We start from the raw sequence: 21,561 nt of genomic DNA, 5'->3' as shown, positions 1-21,561 counted from the left end.
GTGTGTATATATATATATATATATATATATATTAAGGTTCGAAATTATTTTTGAAAACAATAGTAACACCCATTTATTGTTCCGTTTGATAAATAAATATTATATACAAATTTATATTTTTCTAAACGAAAATATATATTTTACAATGTGATAATGCATAGAATTGAATTAGATATAAAATGTTTCGATATTATTAAATATATTTTAATAAACAACGAGGAGTTGATTTATAGAAGCAAATGACCAAATTACTAAAATGTATAAGTTATACTTTGAGTAATATAGTTTATTGATAATTTAAGATTATATTTTGACAAAGGTACGAATCATGAAACGTAAGTACAAGTTTTCTAAGCATACAAAAATGCATTCGAGAAACCGGAACTGAGACATTAGTCGAGCTTAAACGTAAGAGTCATCGGACCAAAAATTAAAAGTCAACTATGCACGTGAATATAATATAATATATAATTAATTAATATAAATTATATATATTATATATATATTATAAAAATATGTCGACAAACAAAACAACAAAAAATTGTGAGCTGGATTTTGGGACCATGCGATCGCATGAGAAATAGGCATAAAACCCATGCGATCGCATGGCAGTCAGGATTCAGAAACATTCTATAAATTGGCCAGTTTGTTCGACACACACACACATATATCTCAATCTCTGCTCTTTATATTTATTATTATTATTATTATTATTATTATTATTATTATTATTATTATTATTATTATTATTATTATTATTATTATTATTAAGATTAATATTAATATTAGTATTAATCTTATAATTAGGAGTATTATTATTAGTATTATTGTACATAAAATACTACGGCGAGTTCATGAGCAAGTTATTTTCAAAACAAGCTTTTCGAGCGTGATAGAGCTAAGGAAATTATGGGTTATAGCTATGAAGATTATGGGTAATGTTCATGGGTATTATTCGCAAGTCTAACCTAGTGTTTATTATCTCCGTTGCGTCTACGTACTTTCCTGCAATAAGGAATCACAATATTGATACGTGAGCATTCATATCTTATCTTTTAAATATTAATAGTGTATACATGTCTAGTGCTCGAGTATATATGTTTATGCATGCTAGTATGCTAAATTTCGTCGTTAAACAGTTTATGATGAATCACGAATTAAATACATATATTACTAATAAAAGGTATATGATATGCATGTTTTTAGAAAGCTGGCGAAAAATCAATAATTTTTCATTTAGATATCGTATGATTTCGATGAACGAATTAAAAGATATGATAAACTGAATTATGATTGACGTTAATTGAAATTGCTTTTGAATCTGCAATTAATATTTAAACAACTTGTTTATAAGATTGATAAATTGAATTTTTAAATATTACCAGCGGAGTAAATGAATTCTTATATAAGGCACGTCTCGTTTTGTTGAACAATTGTCAAAATTGATTGTTTTATCATATTTTAAAGCCTTATAAAAACTATAGTTTAATTTTACAAAAATTAGGAAACTATGTGAAATGTTAAAATATTTCGATTGCCATGATCATTCAACTATTGTATTGAGTCAGATTGACTTTTTGAAATGACTTTTGATAACTTTTGTATGTCTATCTTGAGCATTAGGATTGTGATACACTATGACCTGACCTAGCTTGATAGACAATTATTGACCAACATATGTTCTCTAGATTGAGATCTACGGTTATTTGGTATTCCAAGTTTCGGTCACATTTCGGTGAACGACTTTATGTGCTGCTAAGGTGAGTTTCATTTGCTCCCTTTTTAATTGCTTTTGCAATCTATATTTTTGGGCTGAGAATACATGCACTTTACTTTAAACGCAATGGATACAAATACATACTAAATTCTACACCGAGTTTGAACCGAAAATCCCTTAGCTTTGATAACTAGTAACTGCCGGTTATAAGAACTGGTGGGCGCGAGTAGTTATATATGGATCCATAGGGCTTGATATCCCCGTCCGAGCTAGAGCACTAGCCTTTTAACGGACGTATGCTATTTGAGAAGCGTACACATTGGTTTGCGTGTATTATTAAGATGATTATACAAAGGGTATAAATTATATATACGTTAAGTTTAGTTACCAGGGTGCTCAATTTCGTAGAATATTTTGATAAACGTTTCTGGATGAAACAACTGAAATCTTGTGATCCACCTTTATGTACAGATTATGCAAAACATTAAAACTATGAACTCACCAACCTTTATGTTGACACTTGTTAGCATGTTTATTCTCAGGTTCCCTAGAAGTCTTCCGCTGTTTGCTTATATGTTAGACAAGCTATGTGCATGGAGTCTTACATGGCATATTTTTCAAGGAAACGTTGCATTCACCAAACCACCACCATGTATCTTATTTTGACTGCATTGTCAACGGAAGTACTATTGTAAACTATTATATTACGGTGATTGTCTATATGTAGAAATCATCAGATGTCGAAAACCTTTGATTTAAATATTCATTTATGGTGTGCCTTTTCAAAAGAATGCAATATTTACAAAACGTATCATATAGAGGTCAAATACCTCGCAATGAAATCGATGAATGACGTGTTCGTCCATATGGATTTGGAGCGATCGTCACAAACATGGCCCAAAAACTGTACTTCTTGTAACCAGAAATCACACTTCGAAAATTTTGCGTACAATTCTTCTTTCTTGAGTATCTCTAGTACCAGTCTTAAGTGTTGCTCATGTTCTTCCTTGTTCTTCGAGTAAATCAATATGTCATCGATAAAAACAATGATAAATTTGTCTAAATATTGTCTGCAGATGCGATTCATTAGATCCATGAATACTGCTGGAGCATTAGTCAATCCAAAAGGCATGACTAAAAACTCATAGTGACCGTAACGGGTTCTGAACGCGGTTTTAGGAACATCTTCTTCCTTCACTCTTAGCTGATGATATCCGAAGCGTAGATCAATCTTAGAATAAATACTTGATCCTTGCAATTGATCAAACAAATCATCAATCCTCGGTAATGGGTACCGATTCATGATCGTTAATTTGTTTAATTCTCGGTAATCTATGCACATTCTCATAGATCCATCCTTCTTCTTGACGAACAGAATAGGAGCACCCCAAGGTGAAAAACTGGGACTAATAAATCCACGGTCCGATAATTCTTGCAACTGGTTTTGTAATTCTTGCATTTCTGAAGGTGCAAGTCTATATGGAGATCGGGCTACAGGTGCAGCTCCTGGTATGAGATCAATCTGGAATTCTACACATCTGTGTGGAGGTAGCCCCGGTAATTCTTCTGGAAATACTCCGGGATATTCTCTTACAACCGGCATGTCATCAATGCTTCTTTCTTCAGTATCGATCTTCTTTACATGTGCCAGAATAGCATAACAACCTTTTCTTATAAGTTTCTGAGCCTTCATACAGCTGATAAGGTTCAGCTTCGAGTTGCTCTTCTCCCCATAAATCATTAATGACGTTTCATCCTTTCGAGGGATGCGGATCGCTTTCTCAGTGCAAACAACTTCCGCTCTTGTTTTGGACATCCAGTCCATGCCAACGATTACGTCAAACTTCCTAATTCTACGGGTATCAAATCGATTTTGAAGGTTTCACCAGCGAGATTTATTTCGCAACCATGGCAAATTTTATCGGCTTTTATCAGTTTACCATTAGCTAATTCAATAGTATATTTATCGTTTAGAGGCAATGATGCACATTTTAGTTTAGAACTACAGTCTTTACACATATAACTTCTATCAGCACCCGTATCAAACATAATAGAAGCTAGTTGATTATTAACGGTAAACGTACCCGTGACAAGATTAGGATCCTCACGTGCTTCACTGGCACTAACATTAAATGCCCTCCCACGTGCGGGTTCTTTGTTCTTCTCCTTATCAGGGCATTGATTTATAAAGTGGCCAGACTTCCTGCATCCAAAACATTTCTTAACATCGGTCGGTTTTGTCTTTACTTCAGAAACGGTGGCATAACAATCTTTCGACACATGTCCTTTCTTGTTGCACTTATCACAGACCACTTGGCAAATAACCTGCATGATGTGTGTAACATCTTTTGCAGAACGGATGGGGTCCCTTATAGTTTGGACTTGTAGTTGCCCCATCTTGTTTACCTTTAAAAGTTTCTTATTTCTTCAGGTGAGTACTTTTACCCTTATAGTCTTCCCATTTCCTCTTTCCTTCGGTTGTCTTGACTTCGGTAATTGGTGCCTTAATCGAACTCTCTGTGATCTGGTCCATGAGTTGGTGTGCCATTGTCATGGCTTCCTGTATCGTATTCGGTTTGGACGATGTAACATTTCCTTTGATATTGATCGATAAACCGTCAATATACATTTCTATCTTTCGCTTCTCGTTTGGCACCAATTCGGGACACCACAACAAGGCTAGTTCCATGAAACGCTTTTCATAGTTATTGAGATTCGCGCCGAAAACCTTCAGATTACGTAACTCAGATTCCATTTTTCTGATCTCGTTTCGAGGACAGTACTCCTCGATTAGCATCTTTTTCAATTCTTCCCAAGAGATATCATATGCCGTATCTACTCCTTCTGCTTTAGCATAATTGTTCCACCAAGTAAGTACACCGTCTTGTAATGTGCACGAAGCATACTTTGACTTGTCTCCATCCGCACAATTAATGATTTTGAAAACGGACTCCATCTTTTCAAACCATCGGGTTAGACCGACTGGTCCCTCGGTCCCACTAAACGTCTGTGATTTGAATCCTTGAAAAGTTTTGTATCAGCATCCGTTTCGTGAATTTGTGTTTATGGCTGCTGCTTTAGCTGCTGCTTCGGCTGCTACTTTTGCTGTCTCGACTGCAGCAATTCTTTCATTCACACGTTTCTCGACTAGTTCCTCAAACTCAGCATCCGACATTTGAGACATGTTTCTTCAATAAACACAACAGAGATAATTTAATCATATAGAATATTATAGGTAAAATGAGTTGTCAATAGTTAATCGTAGCATATTAATAATATGAACCAATTATTATAAAAGCCTTTTCTTCTTATTAGCATTTTATAATTATTTCTAGGGTATTACATACCCGTTAAGTTTATACATAATAGCTAGTACAAGGAATTAACTACTAAAATCCTAATAATATTCCACTATGAAAAATTATAGCGAGTTACTACGTTATTATGTAATAATAATATTAATAAGTAGTAATAATACAAATAATCATTCCATGCATTTATTATTAATAAACCAAAATAATACAATACCATACAATACCGATATTTTACATATGCTTATTCTACATAACAAGATAGAGTAGCACACATAAGCAATAGAATAGCGCATGAAAGATTTATGGTTGCGAGGTCGTTTATTCAGAACTATCAGAAACTTCTTCCCATTTGGTTCTCTCTGCCAATTGTTTGTGTGTGCATGGTCCGACAGACATTCTAGCAGTGTATTTAATTTTTAGTTGGGGTTTTGAGGTACCCGTTGCCTCAGTGGATTTAATAAAATAAGGGTGGTTACGGATCAAATGGTCCTGTTCCTTTTTAATAATTAAGGACTTTTTATTTTTGTGGTTCTTTATAGTAAGTTTGAATTCCTTTCCTTTGTTAACTTCTTTTTCAGTAATATCCTTTACTTCATCCTCCTCCTCCTCACTGATCTCACCTAATGAACTGTCTGAGTCATGTGTAGGATGTGTTCGACCGGTGGTCATGAGCCGAAATCTGCCAGGCGTAATCGGCACAACCCGCCCGTCGGCGGTGTATCTGGCCCAATGTCCATGTTTGTTTAGAAATGGACGATCTTCGTTTACTCCAGGGATCATGGGTCCATGCCAATGATATTGTGGCTCCGGAAAACTAAAGCTGGGTGGAGCTGGGACCTCCTCTAGGTTAACCTGAAGTTGAGATTCCCCAGCTAACACAATTTCTTCTTTAATAGGTATTGGAACGCTCTTTTCAGTTGTGGATAGAATAGATTCAGTGTCTGATTCCGAGTCGTACAAAATGATAGGATTAGAAGAAGTCATCTATCACATAATTGAAACAACAATTACGTTAGTATATAAATATATCACATATAATGTTTTTGACAAAATGATAAGCAAAAATCGGTAAAAACATATATGGTCATAGTCCAGACTCACTAATGCATACTAACAATTACCAGTTAAACACATTAATGCAAATTCTGGTTCCCTATAACCTCAAGCTCGGATACCAACTATAACGACCCGTCAAAATTGCTATTGACGCGGCACGTTAATCATTGATTTCACAGTGAGGTTTTGACCTCTATATGATACGTTTTGATAAAATATTGCATTCATTAAAATACGTGACTATCTAAACATAAAAAGTCATAATCATGTGGGCGAGTGCTTAGGTATAAGCAAAACCCCAAAATACATAAGTCTTTAATTTACAGATTGACATCACAGTCCAATTATTTATTACACAACGCAGTTTTATTTAGAATGCAATAAACTTTATACAAAGCATGAGAGACTCCATGCAGGCAACAAGCACATCACAGCGGAAGCAGTCTAAGGACCTGAGAATAAAACATGCTAAAAAGGTCAACACGAATGTTGGTGAGTTATAGGTTTAATTGCTCGAGTCATAAATATATATAAAGATAGATCACAAGATTTCATCAAAAAGTTTATCAATAGATTCTACGTAACAGAGCACCCTGGTAACTAAACTTAACGCTATAATGATAATTACCCTATTCGTTTTAATACACGCAAACCAACGTGTCATAAACTCAAATAACATACGTCCGTTAAAAGGCTAGCGCTCTAGCTCAGACGGGGATGTCAAGCCCTATGGATCCATATACAATTATTCGCGCCCACCAGTCCATATCCTATGTACTGGCAGTTACTAGTTACCAAAGCTAAGGGATTTTCGGTTTAACTCGGTGTAGAATTTAGTATGTACTTATGTCTTATTGCGTTTAAAATAAATTGCATGTATTCTCAGCCCAAAAATATTTAAAGTATTTAAAAAGGGAGACTATAAACTCACAGTTCAACATTGTAGGCAAATTGCGTAGACGTAATGATGGTAGACGACTGTATGGTTGGCCTTGGATTCAAGAACAATACCCCGATTAATGCCCAATATTTCCTTAGTTTAAAACGGTTTGAAAGCCGAATTAAAAACACCCTCGTATATACCTTATTATTATTAAACTTAAATTAAAATTATAATTATAAATATAAATACAGATTATAGAAGAAGAAAAAAAAAATGTGAAGAATCCGTCGAGCAAACAGTTGTATTTATAGTACTTTTCCATTTCCTGTAGCTCATGCGATCGCATGAGTTTTCAGTGTTTTTGTCATGCGATCGCATGGCCGCCTGATCCACTTTTGTTTGCTAGTTCGTTGACATCAAATAGTATTTTACTGTAGCAAATAGGGTTTCACTGTAGCAAATAGTATTTACTGTAGCAGAGTCGGTTTCACTATAGCAAATAGTGTTTTACTGTAGCAAAGTCGTTTTTACTGTAGGAAAGTCGTTTTTTTTTACTTGTACATCTTATAATGTATATATATATATATATATATATATATATATATATATATATATATATATATATACATACATACATACATACATATAATTGTTCATGAATCGTCGAGAGTAGTCAAAGGTAACTGAATATATGAAATAGTTCTAAAATTTTGAGACTCAATCTAACAGACTTTGTTTAACGTGTCAAAATAATGAATCGTATAGAGAATTGGTTTAAATAAGTCGAAATTTTTCGGGTCATCACAGTCGGTCCGAAAGGTCGTCAACCTAAATCAAAGGTCACTAGGTCAGTATGTTGTCCCAAAAGGTTTAAAAGTGAATAAACTAAGTTTAAGTTTCATCATCGACATCATCGTTATCATCATCATTCATCAACACTAAGGTAAGTTTAACAAGAATAGAGATCGAAACAAAAGGCTAACTTCGGACAGCTGTTACGACCTCTATACAAATCGAAAAGACTCGTAGTCAGTGACTATGGCTCCGTATGTGAGTCCTCTAACCGCTGACCAATTTTCAGAACCTAACTCGTCTTCGTTTGACTGTGGCGACGGTTTAAGTGCGAGTAGGTCAGAAATTTCAGCACAACGTTACAAGGGCGTAGTGACTTTCGAAAGGCCATAAATCTTAAACCGTATATCGGATTAAGTCGAGGCCTAAACGAAAAGTCATCTACTCGAAACGAACTATCTAAAAATTAATTTTACAGAAGCCCAGGAGTCTGATCAGACCCCGAAAAACAGCAAACAAGTGCTCCGGTGAGGTTCTTGGTGCTTGATGCTCATCACGGTTCTCATCCTTGATGCTTGTAAGCTTCAAGTGTACAACTCTTTGATGTTTTAGCATCACTTTGACCAAGGTTCAACCATCAATACACAACTAAGAGTAAAATCTATCATTCTACAAGTTTTGAACATCAAGGTTGCCTCTTTATTGCATGAATCTAATAAAGTTTCAACCTTTGTCCATTTTACAAAGTTCATGCATCTATATCATATGTGATGATGAAGACTTGATCTTTATCATCACAACAAACACAAAAAGGTTCCAAGTAAGTGAGATCTACAATAATAACTTAGATCTCAAGTATTAAGAAAACCCTAAGCTAGAAAGCTTAGATCTTTACAAGATTAATGAGACCATAAGCTAGAAAGCTAAGATCTTTAACAAAATAATGAAAGTAATGAGACCATAAGCTGAAAAGCTAAGATCTTTAACATAATAATGAAACCCTAAGCTAAAAAGCTTGGATCTTTAGTGTTCTTGAAGATCTTGAAGCATAAAGCTTGGATCTTTAAGATAAATGAAGATTACAAACACAAGTTTGAATCTTTATAACAAAATAACAAGATTAAAGCTAAAAAGATTTAGATCTAACAAATAAGTGAAGATTCAAAGCTAGAAAGCTTGAATCTTCCATGTTCTTGAAGGATTCAAACCCAAGTTTGAATCTTTAAGATATAACAAGATCAAAAGATAAAAGCTAGATCCATAAATGATGATGATGATGTCGTGGATGAGAAGAGGAGAAGAAGAGAAAGAAAGTTTAAAACTTACACTTTTTAGAGTGAGAAAGACTAGAGAGAGAATTAGAGAGTAAGTGTGTGTAAATTGCAAATGAGATCAAGTGTAAAATGAGTGAAATAAGCCTTGTATTTATAGGTGGTGAGGTGAGGGTGGGGTGGTTTAGGCCGTGGGTTAGTGGGGGGGATAAGGGGGACAAACTTTTACTTTTTGGTTAATAGTTGTCTAAAGTATGTGCTTATGTTAGGATCTTATGCAACATTAAGGATAATACTTAACAAAAATGCTAGTATGTTCCTTCTAATAAATGAGCATTTGTCTTTCATTAATATGGGTCACTAACTTATTTAAATTGGGCTAATTAAATAGTCCACTAGCTAGTGTAGGGTGGGCTAAAGTCCAACAAGACTAACTAGTGTGCTCTAGTAAATTACTAAGGGTAATTAAGCATCCAAAAACCCAAGTAATTGTTATTATAAAATAACAGTTATTATTTCATAGTAGTAATATTCCGGTTACGACAAAAGTTAAACGTGTACACAGTACGCAGTTTCGTTCTAAACGTCAAGTGACACTAACGGTCATAAAGGCTTCCGGGGTTCAAATTAAGTAACCTACGTACTTAAAGGAACATTTTAATATATAAACGAAAGTAATCCATATGTAGGAAGTTCCCAGAGAATAATATAGTTCAGCAAGCACAAATACGCAGTTTCGTGAAAGCATAAAGCGTGAAAGCAAGTCGAAAAAGTCGGGTCGTTACAACCACTTAGTACTATACAACAACAACCAAGGTTGAAAAAGACGCGAGACGGGGCCGAAACGGTAGCTACCTCAAAACGTCGCAACGGAAAAAAGGGGCCGAGATGGTGTCGAAACAGATGTTGACTAAAGTTGACTTATATATATATATATATATATATATATATATATATATATATATATATATATATATATATATATATATATATATATATATATATATATATATATATATATATATTACACATATTTTAGAGTTAAAAAACCTTCGTTGACAAGTTTGTACCTATAATTACTATTAACGTTAATATAATACAAAATGGAATACTAAACTAAGTCAATTTTGATTGATTTGAACGACTTATGACCGATTTTAACAGAATTTCGGACTTTTGACCGGCGTTGACCCAATTTTTCCTGCATTTGACCTGACTTTTGACCGTTGACCGGCTTATAAGAAAACAAAACGGGGTCGAAACGGTTTAGTCACCAAAACGCCGCAACAGGCGTCGCAACGGACGCAACGGACGCCGTTTACAACAGTGACAACAACACCACCACCTACTACTATATTCTCATTATATTATTATGCTAACACCTAACAAAGTATCGGTCAACAAGTCTCATGTTCAAAATTAACTAGTTCTATATCGTGAGAGGAGAAAGAATGTTAAAAATAGTCACGAGATCACTCAATTAGACAACGTACATTTTAGCAAAAAATACTTACCCAATTAACTAACAATGTATCAACATCTACTAGTTATTTAATTTTAGCAACAGCCATAACCTTGTCTACATTCTCTTTATTTCTATTTCTCAATGGCACCACGTTCCTATTTTAGCTTAATAGAGTTTATTTTAACTTATCAGTCATCACTCTATCTATTACGACATTATAACTTAAATGGTCTTGTAGCTGGATGTGATAAGCTTTTGCAGACTTTTGGTATATAAAGCAAAGTTCTAATTGAGTTCATAAATTATCCGCAACAAAATGATATCAGAACTTGTAGTTAAGATTTATATTACTCTTATCACCTTCTGGTCATGGTGGTTAGAAGCCGAAAACGAACAAGACAAGCTTGCTCGCACGATTCTCACCATTTCTACACCAGCACTAATATTTATGTGGTATAAGTGGATGCAGTACTACAACAGAAACAGCCCAATAAGACCCCTACCACCGGGTCTATACGGATTACCAATCGTAGGATACCTCCCGTTTCTTAGCTCCAACGTGCATGAAGTATTCGCTTCGATTGCTCATAAATACGGGCCCGTCTTTAGTCTACGGCTAGGAAGTAAGCTTCATGTTGTGGTGACCTCTGTTGACGTAGCAAAAGTTATAGTTCGTGAACAGGACCACACCTTTGCTAACCGAAGTCCTCCTGTCACAGCACGGATCCTAGCTTATGGTGTAGAAGACATTGTTTGGTCCAACAACACTAGACACTGGCGTAACATGCGTAAGCTTTTAGTTAGCGAAGTTCTAAGTAACACAAGTCTCAATGCTAGTCAGATATTTAGAAAGCGTGAAGTCAGAAAGATGGTGAACGAAGTTTACACTAAGCTTGGGGATGAAATCGATATTAACAAATTAGCTTTTGATACAGAGCTTAATGTTGTAACCAGTTTGTTATGGGGTTCTAGCAAATTTGGTGAAGGTGATGATTTGATTGATAACATAGATAGGTTTCGAGAAGTTGAGTTCAAGATTATTAAGCTAATGGGAACACCAAACATATCTGATTTTATCCCAATGTTATCAAGGTTTGATCTACAAGGAATGAATAGAGAAATGCAAAAGCAATTGGAATATCTTGATCAGCTATTTGACAAGATCATTGAAAGAAAAACTAAAGTGAACCCAATTGAAGAAGATGGAAAAAAGGACTTTCTGCAGATCTTATTAAACCTTAAAGACCAAAAAGATGATCCAACATCTTTTAACATCACTCATGTTAAGGTCTTACTTATTGTAAGTTCTCTTTCAATTTACTTCTTTTTGTTCTTATAAGACCAGACATTACAAGCCGTCAAAAATAATATGACGGTGACTTGGCACAATTTTGATACTCCCAACGCTTGTTACGGGCCATCAATTTGACAAAAAAAGGCGTCAATTTATTTCATGACTAGAAGAGGGGAATATTTACACCCAATCAGATTTCGACACATTCTTTTTTAAATTATTATTGTATTTCTTTTCACCCAACTCCTAATCATATTTTCACACGTCATCCAAAAACTTTCTACTTTTTGACACCCAACATAACAACAATTAAAAATTGACACTGCCATGTCAGAGGCAAAAACCACCAAAACCTTCTAAAAACCCCAAATTTGCATTCGCGTCACAGTCACAGGTGGTCTAATTATGTATTGTAGTAATTAGTTGAATATACTATACAAACACAGCTTGATCAACACAACCCTAACATAAAACTTAAAAAAAAAAAAAAAAAAAAAAAAAAAAAAAAAAAAAAATTTGTAACAGAATATACTGGTAGCAGCAACAGACACAACATCAACACTGGTTGAATGGGTTATGGCAGAGATCTTGCATAATCCAAGTGTAATGGAAAAGGTTCAAGATGAACTGACACAGTTCATTGGTGCTACAAAGACACTTGAAGAATCTGATCTCTCAAAATTATTATATTTGGATGCAGTCATCAAAGAGACACTAAGACTACACCCACCAGTTCCTATACTAATTCCAAGATCCCCAGACAAATCTTGCATTGTGGCAGGATACTTGGTTCCAAAGGGTACGACCGTTTTTATAAATGTTTGGGCAATTCATCGGGATCCCAAAAACTGGACGGATCCGTTGGAGTTCAAGCCCGAGAGGTTTTTAAACAACAAATGGGATTACAATGGACATAACTTGAAGTATTTTCCATTTGGATCCGGGAGAAGAATATGCCCAGGTATCCCACTTGGAGAAAAGATGTTGATGTATATATTAGCATCTCTCTTGCATTCTTTTGATTGGAGCTTGCCTAGAGGTGACAAGTTGGAGCTTTCTGATGAGTTTGGGTTTGTGACGAAGAAAAGAAAACCTCTAATAGCTATACCCACTCAAAGATTATCTGATGCAAACCTCTACTATGATTAAATATATAATAATTTGTTTATGCTGTTTTCGTTTTAAATTGTTCTCCTTTGGAATTGGATCGAGATTTCAAACTTGTGTTACCACTTACCAGTCTATCTTCGTTTTGAAGTTACTTCTTTTTTATGTTGCGCAACTGATTGATTAATCAAATAAGGCATGATCTAATTAAACGTCCTTCCATCGGTCTACATAAAAATTATATGTATAGTGCCGAGGCACTTAACACAGTTAAGCATACTTCGAGCAGCAACTTTTAAAGGTGGGTGTTTATTTTTGTTATCTTGCTTCAACATATGGAGACGTAATGAGAAATCAACAACATACAGTAACATGGTCAGTATATAAAGAATGTAATTTAATAAAACCATATGTATCTACCCAAATACCCAATATCTAACCTTACACCATTCAAAGCATTTTATCAAACACCTAACGTGCATCCATAGTTATAGTAAGTATATACCCAGGACTTGCATCAAACATCTTGTATTTATCATGCACGCAAATCCATAATGATAGACGCATCTTTGAAGCAGTATGTTTGAAGTATACCTCAAATCAAAATCAAAAAGCTAATTGATTTATAAGCTATACATACAGATAAATAATTTGGATGAGAAAATGGGGAACTTACTAGATTAATGATGAAGAGAATTGGAGACTGATCGAACGATCACAGTCAACATTCTCTTCAAATTGATACTTCCTGGCTATCTGGAACATATTCTCAGCAAAAAAGTAAAAAAAATAAAAAAAATAATAATAATAATAATTAAGGATCGCGAGGCTATTCTTCATGCTGTGAATCGGTTGATTGAGGATCGTGGCTCTGATGTTGGCCTCTCTATGTTATTAGTTGATTTTCAAAATGCATTCAATCTTGTTGATCGTACGTTCATGTTACATGAAGTTCGCCGCCTTTGTCCGAGCATTTCTCAGTGGGTTGAATTTTGCTACTCTAATCCAGCAAGATTGTATTATGGGAACCACACCTTATGGTCTTCTCAGGGGGTGCAACAGGGTGATCCCCTTGGTCCGCTACTTTTTGCTTTGGTCTTACAACCCTTGGTTTCTAAAATCAGAGATAATTTTGAGGTTTGTCTTCAGGCGTGGTATTTGGATGATGGCACTATTATTGGGGACACTTTGGTGGTGGGGAAGGTTTTGCATTTGATTATGGGGGTGGGCCTCGTTTTGGGCTTCATCTCAACGTTGAAAAAACAGAAATTTTCTGGCCTACGGAGGACCCTCGCAGCAGGCAAGTAGGTGTCTTTCCTCCTAATATTGCTCGACCTTTAAATGGTGTTAAGTTGCTTGGGGCCCCCGCAAGTTCCGATCTTGGTTTTAGTAGTGAACTGGTGATGCAAAGGGTGACCAAGTCCATTGCGCTTATGGATAAGGTTGCTAAGCTTGATGATCCTCAGTGTGAGTTGTTGTTGCTTAGGGCATGTACGGGAGTTTCTAAACTCTACTTTACCTTGCGTACTTGTCCTCCTAGTATATTTGAGGCGGCTCAACGCGCTTTCGATGGAGCCCTTCGATCTTCCTTGGAGCGTATTGTTACTGCTTCAGGGCCTGGGTTTGGTGATTGGCAGTGGCGGCTTGCCACCTTGCCATTTGCATTTGGAGGGCTTGGTGTTTATTCTGCGGGAGATGTTCGTCATTATGCTTTTCTGGCTTCTCGATTACAGTCTGCTGGGTTGCAGACCAAGCTCCTACGTCATGCGGGTATTGTTGGTCTTGGTCGTGCTTTTGAAGATGCATTGGGTCTGTTTAATAAAACGGTTGGGTTTGATATTTTAGGTAATCAGAGTGAGGTCGCTGCCCCCATACTCATGAAGAAATTGACAGATGTTTATTTCACAAAGGTTACCGCTTCTGCAGAATCCACTTTTTCATTATCTCCCCGACAATCGGCCTTATGGAAATCGCAGCAGGGTGGTCACACCTCTGCTTGGCTAAGGGCAGTCCCTATTTTGGGGTTGGGTCAGACGATGAACGCAAAGACTTACCGATGTGTGTTGTGCTACCGGTTGGGTGTTCCATTGTTCTCTATCTCGACGGCATGCTCTGCCTGTTCAAGGGTTTTTACTGGGGATATTTTCGGGGATCACGCGGTGTCTTGTGCTGGTATGGTGGGTATTAAGCATCGACATAATGTTGTTCGGGATTCCCTTGTTGATGTTTGTTATCGATCTGGGATTTCAGCGAGAAAGGAGGTTGACATTGGGTTGTCTGAAGGGAACGACAGGGCCCTCAGACCTGCAGATGTGTTACTTTATTCCTGGGATTGTGGTCGCGATGTTTGTGTTGACTTGACAGGGTCTTCTCCTTTGACACAGTCTGGGCTTTCTGACTTTGTCCCTGGACGTGCTGTGGTTGATGCGGCTCGTCGGAAGCGGGTCAAGTACGAATCTAGCTGTCAGGCGATTGGTTATGGTTTCATTCCTTTCTCATTTTCTTCCCTTGGGGAATTAGAAAAGGATGCTGTTTCTTTGCTAAAGCGGGTTCAGAAGAGTTCGATGGCGCAAGATATTGGTGCCGGTGCTGCTGCTCATATTTTTACTAGGATAGGTTTTGCTATTGCTAGAGGTGTGGGGGCCCAGATTGTCTCTAGGCTTCCCACTATTTTTTTGTAAGTTTTAATACTTTTAAGTTTATTATAATAATAATAATAATAATAATAATAATAATAATAATAATAATAATAATAATAATAATAATAATAATAATAATAATAATAATAATAAAAGGGATGACAATGTACGAGTAATAATTAACAGGTAGAACTTTAATACGAGTAACTTATAAAACTCAAAACGTAGTTCAGTTGTAGCACTAGATGTGTCACCTTGAAATTGATTAAAGTGGGGTGTCGGTCGGTGTTCTTGGTTCAAAGTCTAGCTGAGAGAAAAAATGAGGTGAACCAATAAGAAAATATAATAATAATAATAATAATAATTAAAATCAAGTTTCACACCGTTGGTTGCAGATGGCGAAAAACTGAAGGCGAGATCGACAGAAACAGACGCTGGGCTGGTGTCCATGTTGTCGGCGTCAGTTAGTGAAAACTGAGCCGACGGTGGAAACGAATATGGATACCGTGTGCTCTTACTCTAGATCCATCCCTGGCGTGAAAAGTAATACATATCGAACATCAGAATAACACCTCAATCACAGATATTTAAATAATATTAATAAAACTTCAGAAATCACAAAGAGATCAAGATACAATCTCTTGCAATCTTACAAGCACTAAAAATAGAACGAACACATCATAACCAGTGACGGACTCATAATTTTTTTTTTCACCGGGGCGAATTTTTTTTTTTAAATGTAGGGAATTTTTTTGGCAAAACATGGAAGTTTTGGGGCAAAATATAGAGTTTTTGAGCAAAATTTGAAGATTTTTGGAGAAAATACGAAGGTTTTGACGTAAAATATGAATGTTTGGGGACAAAATATCAAGGGTTTGGGGCAAAAAAAAAAATTCCACCGAGGTCAAAATCGAAAACCAAAAAAATTTGACTAAAAATTGCGAATTCCCTGGACGCGGACGCCCCCCACTACCCCTACGAGGGTCCGCCCATGATCATAACAAATGATCTATGAATCGGTTGTAAACACACAATAGAAACACACACTTCAAAATGATACGAATGCACTAGATAGCCACATAAACCCTAATTTGGGTTATACTCCGTATAAATTAAATTAAGAATTTGTAAGAATGGTCCCTCTTGAATGATCAACACCTCAACTTGGGCATCAAAAAACAGCAACATACATTCTGCACCCTCAAATTTCAAAGCATTTTAAAAAGGACACCAAACTTTGATAGAAACATTCAAAAAATAAAAAACAACAAAAGAAGTAAAATATACCAAGATAAAGTATCAGATTGAAACATGTACGTAATTCATCATGGCGGAGCTCATAATCATTTGGTTGTCTCGATCAAAAGAAAAAATAATATAATATGTGTTACATTCAAAAATTCAAAATTCTCACCCATATTGAGTATTCTCTTGATTGATTCCAGTGGATTCATAATACCTAGATAGTGTTAAATCAAAATATTTTATTGCGAAAATGATTTTATTTTGGGCCTAAGTTTTCGAATCAATTTGTGAACTAACTAATTTTGATTTCGAGACGACAACTTACTTTACAAGCCGCTCGAGGTCGTGTATGGTCAAACTCCTCGTGTGAAAGTGATTTTATACAAATCAAAATATTCAGCTAAATTATTATCACCCAGCTACACATTTTTAACCTATATCACATTGTTCTTAAAATTTCTCCATATAGAAGAAGTATATGACCAAGTACATGAATATCATAAAATTCCTTTATGCATAGTTAAGTTACTTTACTTGAAACAAGCAGGGTCGGTTCTAAAAAAATATGCACCTGCACCTCTCGAAGATATATTAATAGCACGACACAAATATTTAGGGGTTTGGAACCTAGTCAAGCTAGGCGACTCATCCCCACACCGCATTTTTATTTAACAAATACAATTCAAATACACATGTTCGGAACTACAAATCACCTAAAATGATGTATACGTGCATTTTTTGATGTAAAACTTCAATCAATTTATAATATTGAACCGTTCTTGACTCATTGTACTTCGTAAATAATTCTTCAACAATTTCAATTTTGAAAAACTTCGTTCTGCAGATGCTACAGTGACCGGGACGGTTAGCAAAATCTTGTATGCAAGTAAAACATTTGGAAAAATATCCATCTTCTTTGTATACTCCATAATCTCAAGTGATGTCCATGACAAATTGGGGGGAAACACATATACAAAATCATGGTGGAGTCATGGAGATAATCTATGGTATTGTATAGAATAGATAAAAAAAATTGATTATCTTGATTTGGGATTTGGGAACCGAATTGATGAGGAGACAGAGGAGTAGAGGACGTTTGGATGCCCCAATGATACGACGCATTAATTTTACTCTGTATTTAATTTTATTCCAATGATAATGGGCTTTTTTTTTTTTAGTTTTTGTGAAACCACTTATTATTTACATGGGCTAAAATGTTGATCTTCATGAACCTAGTATATATGAAACTGGACCAATACTATTATGCCCTTTGAATTGTGTTGCCCAGGTGCGGTTGCACCTTCAGTCCCGCCCAAAGTCCGGTCCTGGAAACAAGTAGGGGTGTGCATAGTACGGGAAGAACCGAAGACCGTACCGGACCGAATCGATTTCGAACCAAACCGAGCTTTTTCGGTCCGGTCCTTGGTCCATAATTGTAACGACCCGCCAAAATCGCCATTGACGCGGTACGTTATCTCTGGTCTCATTGTGAGGTACTGACCTAAATATGCCATGAACGACTCCATGTATATCTTTAAAGTGAGCAAATGCACAGCGAAAGATTTCTTTAATACCTGAGAATAAACATGCTAAAAAGTGTCAACCAAAAGGTTGGTGAGTTCATAGGTTTATCATAAATCAATATTTCAGTAATAGTAATAGACAACAAGATTTCAGTTTCCATAAATATCCTTACACCGCAGTGTAATAAAAACATTCTACAACCATGGGCACTCGGTAACAAACCTTAACAATAATAATGATGAATACCCCTGATGTATATATTGCCGAATCAAGTGCGATAATAACCTCGAAGTACTAAACATCAGTTGACTGCTAGCGCGACTAGCCCGGATGGGGTTGTCAAACCCGATAGATCTATCAATAGGATTCCCGCCTACCAGTTCATAAACCAATAGATTACGTTACCAAGCTAGGGGAATATTTGTGATTCTAACCCACGTAGAATTAAGTTTAGTACTTGTGTCTATTTTGTAAAACAGTTATAAAACATGGCATGTATTCTCAGCCCAACAATATAGATTGCAAAAGCAATTAAAAAGGGAGCTATGAAAACTCACGATACGATATTTCGTAGTAATTATGCGTATGACGGCACTGAACAAGTGCAGAGTTGACCTCGAATTCAAGAACCTATATCAGTTTTATATATATTAAAACATGTAATCGTAATTGAACAATTTCACATATTATAACTTATATTATATATTATATATATTTAATTTGTGTATATGTATTTAAAATGATAAATATTTATATAGTTATATTAATATATATTTGATTAGTAATATATTAAAATACCTATATATGAATATTCGTATAGAAATTGTTAATACGGTTGATACATACTTATATGTAATATTACTTATAAATACGTTTTTATATACATAATATTTATTTAGTAAAATAATATTAATATTGGTAATCAAAAGTTGTATTTGTTTGTAATGGTAATATTAATAATAAAAATACTGATAATAATGATAATTATAACAATAATAATAGTAGTAATAATAATAATAATAATAATAATAATAATAATAATAATAATAATACTAGTAAAAATGATGATGATAATAATAATAATAATAATAATAATAATAATAATAATAATAATAATAATAATAATAATAATAATAATAATAATAATATAGTTTTGATAATAATAAAATGTTATATGTTAATAATAATAATAATAATACTAAATGATAATACTTAGTAATAATAATACTAACAATAATACTAATACTTAATAATAACAATAATAATAATAATAATAATAATAATAATAATAATAATAATAATAATAATAATAATAATAATAATAATAATAATAAAAATAATAATAATAATAATAATAATAATAATAATAATAATAATAATAATAATAATAATAATAATAATAATAATAATAATAATAATAATAATAATAATAATATATGAGAACTACCTTATAAGCCTTTTTTAAAAAAAAAAATGCTCCAAGCCGGGCTCGAACTCGTGACCTCTCGCTACCCCGAAACACCCCTTAACTATTCTGTTATCTCGTTTTATCTGATTAAACCCAGAACTAAATCTATTTAACCCGTATTATTTTTCTGTTATCTTCTTCTCCTTATTCATTAATCATCGACCAGACAAATTAAATAACAGTGAAAGATGATTTAAGAGTTTGTAATTTACACAGAACAAACTTATTGGGTATGTTCTTGATCAACAGAAATCGAGGGAAAAAAATATAGCAGCAGCAGTGACAGTAATTTATGAAGAACACTCAAACATCAAACTTGAATTTGAGATCGTTTTAGAAGAAACTTTCTACATGAAATAGGTCCTAATTCATTCTTAGAAACTTTCTGAATCTTCAATTTCAACAAAAACACTAAAGCAAATACGAATTTCTTGATGAACAAAATTGTTGACTTTTGAAAATTAAACGTTGACTCCAAAATTAGGATTCGATATGAAGAATTGGAAATTGAAACTTTGCAGATAGTTTAAGTAAATGATTTCTAACAGGACTGCATTCATAGATTTTGAAACACGATACAAAATCGAGATTTTGAATAAATGAACCAAGAACAGAGGTCGATTGGTACGATTTCACCTCCCAAGATTGTATTGTTTTATTAATTGTGTCGACATTCACCTCCCAAACAAGAAATTCGATCAGGGAAATAAATAAAATAAATAAAAGTAGACATAAAAGAAAAAAAAATAAAGAAATATATCAGATGGTGACTTATACCTGATTCGTGATTTTATCTGATTTATTAATATTACCAATTAACAAATATATTATTACTAATAAATATATCTTTTATTTGATATATATATTATTACTAATTTATTAGTAATTATTAATATTATTAGTAGTATTATTAATAATAATAATATTAATAACAATGATAATAATAATTATTAATAATAATATTAATAATGACATTAATAATAATAATATTAATATAACAATTTACGCGTATCAAATTTCATATCTATATTTATTTATTAAAGATAATACTATTAATAATACTGATATTATTATTAATATTGATATTAACAATTAAATCGTATAGTATTTTATTAATGTATCTCAAGTTATAATATATATATATATATATATATATATATATATATATATATATATATATATATATATATATATATATATATATATATATATATATATATATATATATATATATATATATATATATATATATATATATATTAAATATCTATTTACAAAAGTAGTTCGTGAATCGTCGGGAACATTCGAAGGTTAATTGAATTCATATAAATAGTTCAAAAATTTTGAGACTCAAGATAACAGACTTTGCTTATCGTGCCTAAATTATGAAATCATTTATAGATTTAAGTTAAAAATAAGTCGAAATTTTCCGGGTCATTACAATAATTTTACGGAATTTCGGTCTTCAGTCCGGACCGAACCAGACCAAAACTGAAAAAAACACTAAAAATACCCGTACCGTACCGAACCGATAATATTTGGTCCGGTCCTCGGTCCATGTTTTTGCTTCAAATTGGGATTCGGGACTGAACCGAACCGAACAAGTTTGGTCCGGAACCGTACCACGCACACCCCTAGAACCAAGTACATGAATGTTTTGTTGTGACCCATGATCCCTTTGACTACCATTGATTTTTTTACAAGGTTATCTCAAATTTATATGGTATCACAATTACTACAACAAAACTGACGAATCGTGTTTGAGAAATATTTCATTGAAGTGGCG

The 21,561-nt window shown here is 34.0% G+C and overlaps 1 protein-coding gene across 1 annotated transcript; it reads left to right on the top strand.

Annotated features, from left to right (window-relative positions):
* The first annotated feature begins 10,814 nt into the window (after positions 1–10,814).
* LOC139840688 (geraniol 8-hydroxylase-like) lies at positions 10,815–12,941 on the top strand. Its single transcript, XM_071830937.1, has 2 exons — positions 10,815–11,798; positions 12,318–12,941. The coding sequence occupies exons 1-2, from the start codon at positions 10,815–10,817 to the stop codon at positions 12,939–12,941; spliced, it is 1,608 nt and encodes a 535-aa protein (XP_071687038.1).
* Positions 12,942–21,561: the final 8,620 nt, after the last annotated feature.

This window comes from Rutidosis leptorrhynchoides, chromosome 4 (assembly GCF_046630445.1).
Source record: "Rutidosis leptorrhynchoides isolate AG116_Rl617_1_P2 chromosome 4, CSIRO_AGI_Rlap_v1, whole genome shotgun sequence".
NCBI lineage: Eukaryota > Viridiplantae > Streptophyta > Magnoliopsida > Asterales > Asteraceae > Rutidosis > Rutidosis leptorrhynchoides.
Note: the sequence above shows the minus strand (reverse complement) of the source record. Positions and strands in the feature narration are given on the sequence as shown.